Source organism: Sorghum bicolor, chromosome 4 (genome assembly GCF_000003195.3).
Source record: "Sorghum bicolor cultivar BTx623 chromosome 4, Sorghum_bicolor_NCBIv3, whole genome shotgun sequence".
In the NCBI taxonomy this organism is placed as follows: domain Eukaryota; kingdom Viridiplantae; phylum Streptophyta; class Magnoliopsida; order Poales; family Poaceae; genus Sorghum; species Sorghum bicolor.
The window spans coordinates 52,815,139-52,827,579 of NC_012873.2; the positions used below are offsets into that span (position 1 = coordinate 52,815,139).

The 12,441-nt window shown below is 42.3% G+C and overlaps 1 protein-coding gene and 1 long non-coding RNA gene across 2 annotated transcripts; one reads left to right on the top strand and one right to left on the bottom strand.

Annotated features, from left to right (window-relative positions):
• On the bottom strand, positions 1–1,248 carry LOC8068874 (protein transport protein Sec61 subunit alpha). The gene has a single exon (XM_021459548.1). The coding sequence runs from the start codon at positions 1,246–1,248 to the stop codon at positions 1–3; it is 1,248 nt and encodes a 415-aa protein (XP_021315223.1).
• On the top strand, positions 2,069–3,060 carry LOC110434533. Its single transcript, XR_002452040.1, has 2 exons — positions 2,069–2,389; positions 2,731–3,060. It is a non-coding gene; the product is annotated as an uncharacterized LOC110434533 (long non-coding RNA).

Consider the following 12,441-nt stretch of genomic DNA (forward strand, 5'->3'; position numbering starts at 1 on the left):
CTATCCCCCACACTTGAGCTGCTCGTAGGTTGCACCATCACGCCTTCCAGGCATGGCCAGGCGCTGGTCCGCGAGCTGCCTCGCGACGTCCCTCGCCGACGACCCCGAGGTGACCACCCAAAACTGAGACAGCAGCGCGCACGATGCGAGCAGCAGCACGGTGTAGATGAGCGCGTGGAGCGGGTCGGCGGCCACACTGGACGGCGGCGTGACGTAATAGGCGAGGCCGCCGACCGGGACGGCGGCGTAGCTGGCCTCCTTCCACACACCGAGCAGACGGCCGAGCACGCCACCGCCGAAGCGGCTGTAGTGGAGCAGCTGCGACACCATGTAGAGGACCGACACCATGGCGGAGTAGAGGAAGATGGGCGTGGTCGAGGTGTAGAGAAGCTTGATCGGGAAGGTGACCCTCCGCCCACGCCTCTCCCTCGACTGCAGCGGCAGCAGCATCCGGATGCCCTCGAGGTAGATCGCCGTGAGCAGGACGAGGCAGGTGGCCAGCAGGTTGGTCACGTTCGGGAGGTGGCGGCGGAGCATGGTGGCGACGAGCGCGCGGGTGTTGCCGGCCCGGACGACGGCCTGGTGGATGACGGCGAGGACGATGCCCTCGAACTCCGGGCCCCGTCCGGTGTTCACGGTCACGGGGCTAAACGCCTGCCAGAACACCTTCCCGCAGGTGTTAGTGGCGGAGAGCAGGGAGACGGCGGAGCACCCCTGCAGGCCGTACCCCTTGTCCAAGAGCTCGTCGAGGAAGACGACGAGGACGCTAGCGGAGAAGAGCTGGAGGACGATGAGCGCGCCGTTGAGGGCGCCGACGGGCCCGTACATCCCGAGCAGGACGTAGGCGGCGGCCTCCCCGAGCGCGATGGTCACGGCGAGCACCTTCCGCGCGCCGTCCACGAGGTCGCGGTCCCGGCGGACGCTTTTGTCGACGCGGATCAGCTTGGAGGCGGTGAGGAGCTGCATCACCGTTCCGGCCGTGACGACGGGGCCGACGCCGAACTCCATGAGCGTGCCGCGGTTGGAGGCGAGGATGGAGCGCAGCCAGTACAGGGGGTCCGCGCCGGAGGCCGCGTAGCGGACGCCGTAGAGCGGCAGGTGGCTGCACACCATGAAGACGGACACGGACAGCCCCGCGTAGAGCATGCGCCGGTGGAACGGAACCGCTCTGTCCGCGCGCCGCACCGCCGGCATCAGCGCAGCCAGCGGCCGGACCATGTCCAGCACAAACGAACCGCGGGCGGCCATGCATCGGGACATAAATTTATTATCCAGTACTTGTGCCAATAATAATTCTGTACATACATTACAATGGGACGCCCATGCATTGCAACAGAATATATAATTTATAGTCTGATAGTGCCAATAGTAAACATGTCCTTGTGTGGTAACACGATGTATTATTGCATGGTTGATTTCAGATGTGTTCATAGCTTCTTACATAAAAGTCTACAATTTGATTGTACTCCCTCTATCCCAAAAAATTGTAATTATGAAAACTATGTTGGTAAATTTAGCTTAAATTTGACTAAATTTATAGTAAATAATATTCATATTTATGTCTTCAAATAAATTTATTATAAAAATATAGTCTATAAATAATCTAATGATATTTATTTCATATTGTTAATATTTTTTATATAAAAAATTTGTTAAAGTTTAAATGGTTTAACATCTTCCAAAACAAGAATTGTATTTTTAGGGACCAAGGGAGTACTTTGAATAATGGAGCTTTTGTTGAAAAAAAGACCAGCACTATTAGGGCAACTCCAACAGATATAGTATTTTTTTTAGAATTTTAAAGCAAAAACTTAAATACAACAATGTAGTTTGCTAAAATAGCAAGTTTGCTATCTCTAACTTTTTACTTGCCATAGATAGCACGCCGTCCTCATTGACTATCCTATACAAAGATTATTGTGGAACTCTATGATTTAGGTGAGTTTTTTTATTTTACAAAATAGCTAAATCTTATAGTAACAATATAATTTGACCTAGTATATTAGATATGCTCTTAATGCCCTGTCCCTGTGCAGTTCGCCACGATACAAAAATCAGCCTTCTCGTGTAGTCTTCCTTATCCTTTCCATCCTTACTCCTGAGCCACAAAGCTCACCTCCTTTTTTGCTCTCTCTCTCTCTCTCTCTCTCGTTCATCTCACGGAGGGTGCCGCACCTAAGTCCCAACTCTGCATGCGAGAGGAGTCTGGTGTCTGAGCCTCTCCGCCAAAGGAAAAAAAACTGAGGATGCCTTCCAGGCCATGAATCGGCTGTACCCTTAAGCCAGTGCCCGCGGCGGCTCTCTACGCACCTCGACTGCACATGTCCACATCCACTCCTGTAGCGCCGACCTCATGCTCGGTCCGTTGCTCTTCCTGCTCAACAACAAGGTACTGTTTGTGTCTAGACCATTCTTCTTTCCCTCTTCATTGAATTTTTTTTTGAAAAATTCTTCCCCTAGGAAAATCTCTTTTTTCCATGCTGTTCTTGGCGCTCGAGCCCGGCGGAGCGGGCAACGCACGGCGCTAAGGCTGAGTAGCGTGGTTCGGCATTGGATATAGCCGGCCGATGCAGCCAGCGACAAGTGCAGTGCAGTGTCCGGCGGCTTTAGTTTATTTCTCTTTTGCTGCTCTTTTTCCTTACTCAGATCCAGCGAAATGGGGCAAGGGTCCCTGAAGTCTTGTATGCGTTTGGTTTCTTCCTCACACGTGCTCCTTTGTTTCTTCCTCAGATCCAGTGAAGTGAGATACGCTGCTTGGTTTCTTCCTCAGATCCGACGAAGTGGGGGGGGGGGGCCAGGGTCACCCACATCCGCCAAGGCGTCGCTCCACCAACGTTTTGTTTTAGAATAGAGCAAGAAGAATCCATGAATTTATTGGTTTGATTTTAGGAGTCTCATCTTTACTGTCTTCTAAGTCGAGTTACTCTATGATTTAGTGAAGATTTTAGAAGACACGAGCGATAAGGACTCTGGTAGTTACATAGTGCGATCCCCGTATCTTGATTTTGATTCGGTCTAGTTATCCAACATCGTTTCGATTTGGTCAGATTTTTTTCCTTCTTTCTTTCTGTTTCCGTTGAGTCTGAAGCAATTTACCCGATCCACCCCGGCGCGCAGCATCTCCAATAATACGAGATTTTACATTGGGAACCTAGAAAACATTATATTTTCCTTTTCTCTCTTACCGACGACGTTAAACCGACGGAGGTTTCGGAAGCCGGACAGGGCACGGTGGTTTCTGGGCAACGGAAGAAACGTATTGACAAAATTTTATAGATTTATATATAGGTATAGATTTATTATTTATTTATTATCCAACACTGAGAAAACTTGAATTTTCTAATACGGCAAGCATGCACGATTAATACGTAGTTTAAACTTTATATTATTTTTAAACGTCTTAACGACCTCAATTGTCACAATTTAAAACTAAAAATTTGCAGATCTAATCTCCTGGTATAATTTTCATATACAAAATATTTTTATCCAACACCATACAGTACAAGAAAGATATGTTTTTTTCTAAGACGACAAGCCCTACTACGTGATTAATATGTTGTTGAGACTTTATTTTACTACCTTTGTCATGAAAAGAATGCAACTATGGTATGCACGTTTGATTAAGTTTTTAGTAAATAGTATTCATATTTATGGCTTCAAATCAATTTATGCGATGTGTGTTGATCAAGCTTTTTTTAACTTTGATTAGATTTGTAAAAGATATACATACAACATTTATATAACCAAAAAAAAGTATTATAATAGAATATTTAGTGATCTATCTAATTATACTAATTATATATTATAAATATTATATATATAATTGGTTAAAGTTAAAAAAAACTGACTTATCAAAAAGCGATAATGACTTTTATTTTAGGATAGGAGGAGGCACCATGTGCGGCAGTGTCACACAAATGTTTTTTTCCACGGTCAACCATATAAAAGGGTGGCACCCTAGATTTATATTAAGAAGCAAACAAGTGAGGGCGACTGGGCGACACGCTAGAATTTTGGTTTGGTGAATTTGGGACGCAAACCAAATAGAGTGTGTTTGATTCTCGTTCAATTTTAAGCCTATTTGGGACGCAAACCAATTCTGGACCCAAACAAGGAAAGTCAAGGAAGGATGCAGCGTGGAGGTGCGACGGTGCCGACAGCACTTTTGGGGGTGGCACGGACGTCCTAGGCCTTGTTTAATTCTTAATTTTTTTTAGTTTTAAGCATCGTAGCACTTTCATATTTATTTGATAATTATTATTCAATCATTGATGAACTAGACTTAAAAGATTCATCTCGTGATTTACAGATAAACTGTATAATTAGTTTTTATTTTTTTATATTTAATGCTTCGTGCATGTACGGTAAGATTCGATGTGACGGAAAATCTTAAAATTTTTTTGATTTTTGAGTGAACTAAACATGCCTCTAGCACGGATTGCGCTCCGGCAAATCCACCTCCTACTCGACCGCACTGTCCATATGGCTGCCTTGTGCCGTCGCCACCGTCTTTTGTGCCTCGCTGGTTGCCGTCCTCCTCGTGTCATCACGCCGAGATTAAGTTCATCATATCATCCGCCGTTGGCTTCATCTTTGTCTTCAGCAGAGGGTGCCAGGACTTGATCAACATCAGCATCTTGTGAATCAACACAACCGGCGACGCCATCACTTTCTCGTTGAAGACTAGATCATTCCTGGATTTCCAGAGAGACCACAAGGCACCTGCAGATAGAAAAATGATTAGCATTTGTTTCTTACCTCGACTTTTTTCCACGATCTCTAAAAACAGCGACAAACAGCTTGTCGCAACCACGTCGCAACCCAAACATTCTCGAAAAAATGTCCAAAGGAAAATAGCTAAGGGGCATTGGAAGAGAATATGATCAGAAGTTTCAAATTGATCGCACACAAAGTATTTCTCAGGGCCAGACCACTTTTTCTTTTTCAGCCGAACTCCACACTGAATTCTATCATGCATAGCCATCCAAAAGAAGATCTTAACCTTTAAAGGTACTGGACTTTTCCAAATCAGCATAGCTCTAGTATCTTTCACACCTCCAAATATAAAGAGTAAATTTTAATAGAGCGAACTAAACAGAACCTTAGGTGGTACCCAAGCAAGGCTTGCTAAAAATAGGGACACCCGTCGCGTTTCCAGCTTTTTTTTTTAAAGAGCCAAAGTAGGGAACCAAACAATATGAAAATGACTTAATAAAGTCTCATGGGGTTAGCCAATCCAATCAAATAGTCCCATAAGGTATTCACAGTGCAGACTCTATCATGGAGTCTAAAGTTATTTATTACCTCGAACAATGTAGACTTAGAGTCTAAATAAGACTTGGAGTCTTATTTTTTCTACCTTTTTCTCCAATAAATACGCTGCCACATCAGCAAAATACCATAAATAGTATGTAATTAATTATCTTGAACTCTGTGATAGAGTCTTGCATTGTGAGTGCCCTAAACTCTTTATGTCTTTGTGGTAACTGAGTGGCGTGATATAACGTCCCGCCTCTATGAGGCCAGACCCGTTTTTTATGTGGTAGCTTTTCTAGAATATAGACTATCTTACAGACCAACACCATTCTTCTCTGCATTCTTTGTCCTCACTTGTGCGCACTCGAGAGGTACTTCCCAGTTTGTCACTCATCTCTAAATTTTTATAGGCCAAACATGCTTAATTTTAGAGTTCTTTGAAGAAGAGCTCCCGGAAAAGAAGTTGCAACTTGTTGATATAAGTATCTTATTAATTCTATTAAGCTCATGGTTGACTTAGACAAAAGAAAACGGTTTTAAAATTTAAAGAGTGTTGAAGATTTGGTCTTAATAAATTGAGGAAAATGGACTATCGTTAAAATTGGGAGGGCCATGGAGGCATGGAGCAGTCCAGTTTTGTGGGCCTCCATGGGCTAACGCTGATTGCACGTACTCCGCCGTGGAAGCGTAATTTTCACTGGGCCAAGAGCTCTTTCCCTCGGTTCGATTGGGCAGCGTGTGTAAACTGTAAACCCACTGCTCTTCGGCATCGATCAAATTTTGCTGAAAATTCCATGTAGTCGCGACTAGTCGGCGCTGCCCGGAAGGTCAAGGAGGTCGGTGAACTTGAATTTTTTTTATTAGAGCACTTTTGTTTTTATTTGATATTCTCTTTATCTTAAATTATAAGTTATTTTAAAAATCTTAGAAAATTAAATTATCTTAGGTTTGACCAAATTTATATGATAAAATAATAATATTTATGATACTAACTAAATATCATTAGGTTCTTTATTGATTATATTTTCACAGTATTCACTTGATCTTATAAATCTTTATAATTCTTTCTATAATTTTAGTCAAACTTGAAATGCTTTGACTCTTCAAGATTTTTTTCAGATGGAGGGAGTAATTATTGTCGAATCGTAGACTAATTAGGCTCAAAAGATTCGTCTTGCAAATTATGGGTGTTAGTGTGAAAAATGGTCTCCATGTAACACACTCGAAGGACCTCAGAGACCGTCCAGAAGCTAGAGTTCTTGATCTCCTGAACCTCAAAACACGAGCCGAATCTGGTGACTTGAGTCTAAGGCGTCCGAGTCAATTTGACCTGTAATTGACAAGAAAAAAAACAAATATCAAATTATGGAAGTTGTCGATTGTTGCCAGACAGTTACAAAATATATGGCTTAGAATAGCCGTTGATGAAAGAAAATTGACTAAAAAGTCAACTCCTAACAATGCTCAAATAATGACGAGATGATTATAATATTTATTACTCATTAATCTATCATAACGTTGTATCATAAATTAATCCATTTAAATGCTCTTCAAAGCAAACCATATGACCATGTTATGAGCGAGAGCGACTGGATCGACTAATTAGTCGATACAAGGTTTATATGAGAAAAAATAGCTTACAAATATTTATTCTTTTCATCTATTCAATAAACAAGAGAGATTTACTTGTGTGGCCCTAAAAAATGCCTCTTCCTTGTATGACCTTTTTTTTGAACTTTCTTGTATGGCCCTCAAATAAATTTTCATTTCTTCTATGGCCTTCCGACTGTTTTCAGCACTTAAAGGTATTAAGTGGAGGGTAAAAAGACCATAATACCCCTAGAATGAAAATTTTTGAGCACATACTATACTGTACTGTGATGCCGTCTAAATATTTATTATGTCCAAACATGTACTGTTATAATGTCTAAATTGTCAATTTATTTGTTTACTATTACTCAAAAATATACAAGAAACAAACCAAACTTTGCGAAAAAAATTTGACGGCAGGCGCATTATGGTCTTTTTATCCTCCACTTAACACTGTTAAGTGCTGAAAACGGACGGAAGGCCATAGAAAGAATGAAAGTTCGTTTAAGGGCCATAGAAGAAAGTTCAAAAAAATGTCATACAAGGAAGAGGTATTTTTTTGAGGGCCATACAAGTAAATCTCTCAATAAACAATAACTTACTAAGACTGGTCTAAAGGCCTACGATCTTAACAAATTATTTTTATAATATGCATTAAATTTATATTCATCTCATCTCAAAGTCAGCAGGTTTCAATAAATTCAACACACATTACTAGTTATCTGAAACGAATCTACATATGTGTGCTATTCGTTGAAGCATAACTGGATCGGCTATTTAGCCGATATAGTATCCATCAAGCACGAACGAGATCTATCTATTTTATCATAACCAAATTTGGATCTACTTAAACTTAACTTAACATACTTGGCAATGGGGTTCGAAAATATAGCCCATAACAAATGATATTAGGCTAAATCTTATTCTAATTCTAGATTAATTATAATCAAATAAGTATCTCGAATGCACAATATGTAACAATCTAGATCGACAGACTAGTTAATGTAGACTTGATCGACTATTTTGATAATGATTAGTGTACATTGAAATTTGTCAAGACAACTTGAAAATTAATAAAGTTGAAGCTTAATCTAATCTATCAGATCTCGATTGGGCAAAAATTGTTATAATAAGTAAATTATTAAATATGAACAATATTGATAACTTAATGAATCTATCAAGTTGTCAATCTGGTAAAGCCGAAAACAAGCTTATATCAGTTACTCGCAAAAGATTGGAGCAAAAGAACTAAACTGATAAATAGTTCAAATCAAGTTTAACATGAGATCAAATGATGCAGCCGTGTTAGCTAGATATGAACCGTGACAATACTTACAAGCAAACCAAAGATCAAAATCAACCGATGCAACTCGATTTGTCGAAGGTCTTGCCGAGATCTACTTTTATTCCTACTCAAAGTTTGTGACCGGAGCTGAAAAGGTTTTGTATTTGATTTTGTATATCATACAATAATCGGGTCTTCGGTATTTATAACCCGAAAATCTTAACGCGAGTCTTAACGAAATAAGACTTCTAGAAATAAAAAGGTAACTTGGACTCCAATCTTCTCTGTAATGAAGTCTGACACGTTCTCTTCATTTACTTGTCGTAGCCCCGACACGTCTCGATCGACTATCACCGTTTAATCCTCTATTTAGCCGGTCCAACAAACTAGCCACCTTTCCTTCCACGGAGCGACCCCACAAAAAGTCCTTACTCATAAAAATTGAGGTCAACAACAGATAAAATGTGTAATTAGTTATTTTTTATCTATATTTAATGTTTAATATATGTGCCTAAGATTCGATGTAATGGAGAATCTTCAAAAAAAAAGTTAGGTTTTAGGGTGAACTGCGCCTTATTTGTTTGGCTAATGAGTCATGACAGAAAGTACTTGGCTAATTTGTTATGGGAGAAAAACATTGTTGAATGGTTGACAGATTAAACTCAAGCGAACAAGACCTCAACTACTAGTACAAGTGAAGGGTCGAGATGGCGGACTAGAGTGGGGGTGAATAGTCCTTTCTAAAACTTATCACGCCGGCTAACCGAAACAAATGCGGAATTAAAACTATCGGTCTAGCCAAGACTACACCCCTCTATCTAAATTCTCTAGCACCTTGTAAAAGATCCTAGACAAGCGAACAAGGTGCTACCTTAGCAAGAGCTCACCTAACCAAATCTAGAAGCAAGGTCACACAAACCTATGCAACTAGTACTTTGCAAACCGGGGGAGCTCCTTCACAAACTAGTGAGGCAAAGCGCACAAAGCCTAAGCTCACTAGCAAGCTCAATAACAAGGCAACTAATGCCAAATTAGAGAGCGCAACTTACTTAGCTACACAAACTAAGCAATGTGACTAACAAGGTTACACAAACCAAATTAGTCACGCAAGGGAACTACTTCTAGCTACACAAGCAAGAAGGTAACTAGCAAGCTACACAAGCTAACTAATTACAAGAGCAACTACACAAGCACAAATATATGAAAGTAAATACAAGCTTGTGTTAGGAACTTGCAAACCAACGGGAAGAACAAAGTTGACACGATGATTTTCTCCCGAGGTTCACTTGGTTGCCACCAAGCTACGTCCCCGTTGAGACAAGCTCCAAGGTTGCCGCCGGTCCTCTTGCTAGTGGTGACCCGCAAGTCACACTCTTCCACGCGGAGTGCTTACCACAAGCTCTAGCACTTGACCCAGCCGGACCACTTGTCGCTCTTCACGTCTCGCTCAACTAGAGTTGCTCTTCGCGATCCCCGCGGGGTGAGCACCGTACCCCTCACAATCTCTTCTCCGGAGCACCGCACAATCTCCTTGCGTGCTTCGACGGAGTCACAAGCCACCAAGCCGTCTAGGAGGTGGCAACCTCCAAGAGTAACAAGCACCACCGGCTTGCAACACGAACACCTAGTGCCACTCTATGCAATCTCTCAATGCAAAGCACTAGAATCGCTCACTCACACAATCGGATGAACACTATCAAGCATATGTGAGTTAGAGGCTTCACTAGCACTCCCCAAGCATGGACACTAAGTCCCAAGGGTGCTCAGCACCAGCCAAGGCCGGCCACCACTTCTATTTATAGCCCCAAGGGCTAAACTAGCCGTTGCCCCTTCACTGGGCAAAACACGTGGGCACCGGACGCTCACAGGGAGCCACCGGACGCTCCACACCTAGCGTCTGGTGCTCAGCTGACCGCCACGTGTCACTAGCCGTTTGAACTCGACTGTTGCCGCCAACGGCTACTGCGCACGCGCGCCTGCACAGCACCACCGGACGCTCTGCAAGTCCACACCGGACGGTCTGGTGCTCACCGGACTCGTGCGCAGAGAGAGTGTCAAACTCGCGACCTCACCGGACGCTGGGCACCGGACGGTCCGGTGCTCACCGGACTCGTGCGCAGAGAGGGTTGCAAAACGCCTTCACACCGGACGCTGAGCACCGGACTCACTCCGGTGCGTCCGGTGCACACCTGCGCCACAGACACCACACCGGACGCTCTGGACCAGCGTCCGGTGCTGCCAGCACCAGCGTCCGGTGCACTCCCGCGACTTCTCCAAACTTCCCACCAGCGCAATAGAAAATATGCACTTAATTTTCTCAAAAGCGCCGAATCCCGCCCACACGCCTCTCAACCCTAGGAACTCCACCTCCTTTGAAAAGTGTGCCAACACCACCAAGTGTACACCACCAAGTGCAAGTGTGTTAGCATTTTTCACAAACATTTTTTTCAAAGGAGTTAGCCTCTCAACTTGCCACGCCACTCGATCCTAACACGTATGCAAAGTTAGATCGTTCAAGTGGCATTAGATGACCGATATGCAAACAAGTTTGCCCCTCTTGATAGTACGGCCATCTATCCTAAATCCGGTCATAAACTTCTCTACACACCTATGACCGGTGAAATGGAAATGCCCTAGGTTATACCTTTGCCTTGCGCTTTCCATTCCATCTCCTCAATGTTGATGCAACACATGCACCAACCAATCACCAAATGATATGATCCACTTCATATCATCACGTGACCGTATTGGTTCATCGATCTTGACCTCACTTGCTCTTCACCGTTGCCTTGGTCCATCGGCGCCAAGTCTTGCTCAAGCTTCACCGTCACACGCGGTCCCTCGCTTCAAAGCCTCCGACTTGCCCTTCACTCTTGCAACCGGTCCATCAAGCCAAGCCTCATCTTGATCTTCTCCACCTTGGTCACATGACTCCATGTCATGTCTCATATGCAATGAGCTCCTCCATCATCATATAATTACCTGTGGACTAATCTCCTGTGTATCTCACATAAACATTATTAGTCCACCTAAGTTGTCACTCAATTACCAAGACCAAACAAGGACCTTTCAACAAGGCCAAAGTTTTTTTTAACAGCCAGTAGTATAAGCCTTTGCTTGTCAACGTTACGACGCGATGCAAACTTTGCCTTGTTTTAATTTTTTTTAAAATAGATACTATAGTATTTTCATTTATATTTGATAGATATTGTCCAATTATAGATTATTTGGACTTAAAAAGTTTCGTCTCGTAAGATGGTCAATAATAGAGCCAAGTGTTTGACTATAAACTAAAAGATTAAGTTATACAGTAAGTTGTCCCATACTTGTCTCTAAGACAACTTCTCTTTACTATTCCTACTCACAACACTTGATATTTGGACCCACCAGTCTAGCTTGGTGCTTGCATGAGAGCCAAACTATCATCTCTCATGTCTTTTCTCCTTTACAGGCCTTGTTTAGTTCCAAAATATTTTGCAAAATTGATACTGTAGTTTTTTCGTTTGTATTTGACAAATATTGTCCAATTATGGACTAACTAGGCTCAAAAGATTCGTCTCGTCAATTTCGACTAAACTGTGTAATTAGTTTTTATTTTTGTCTATATTTAATACTTCATGCATGTGTCTAAAGATTCGATGTGACGGAGAATCTGAAAAATTTTGCAAAATTTTTTGGGAAGTAAACAAGGCCTAGCATTGGTTTGGTTATAAGTCCATTATTATACATGCTCTGAATTATAGGTAAACTACGTAACTAGTTATTTTTTAATCAATATTTAATACTTTATTTATGTACCACAAGATTCGATGATACAGAAAATCTAAAAAAAATTGTAATTTTTTTTAAACTAAACAATCCTCGATGCATCGCCTTCTCTTGTTTCCTCACTCCGGTTGCGGTTGGTGTGGTGCACTGGTGCGTGAGAAGATGCGGACGCGACGGCGACCGCGGGTCAACGGATTGCCTGTTTACTCGGTCGCTTTGACCTTCCTTTTCAGTGGACTAGTGGAGCGGCTGGAGTATGCCTTTTTTTTTTCCTTCTGTGTATGCCTTTTTTTTCCTTCTCTTGTGCTCTGCGTCCACACCCGGGCGTTGTTTACTTCCAAATTTTTTTGCAAAATAGGAATAGTAGTATTTTCATTTGTATTTAACAAATATTATTCAATTATAGACTAATTAGACTCAAAAGATTCGTTTCGTCAATTCCGACCAAACTGTGCAATTAGTTTTTGTTTTCATCTATATTTAATACTTCATGCATACGTCTAAAAATTTGATGTAATAGAGAATCTGAAAAATTCTGCAAA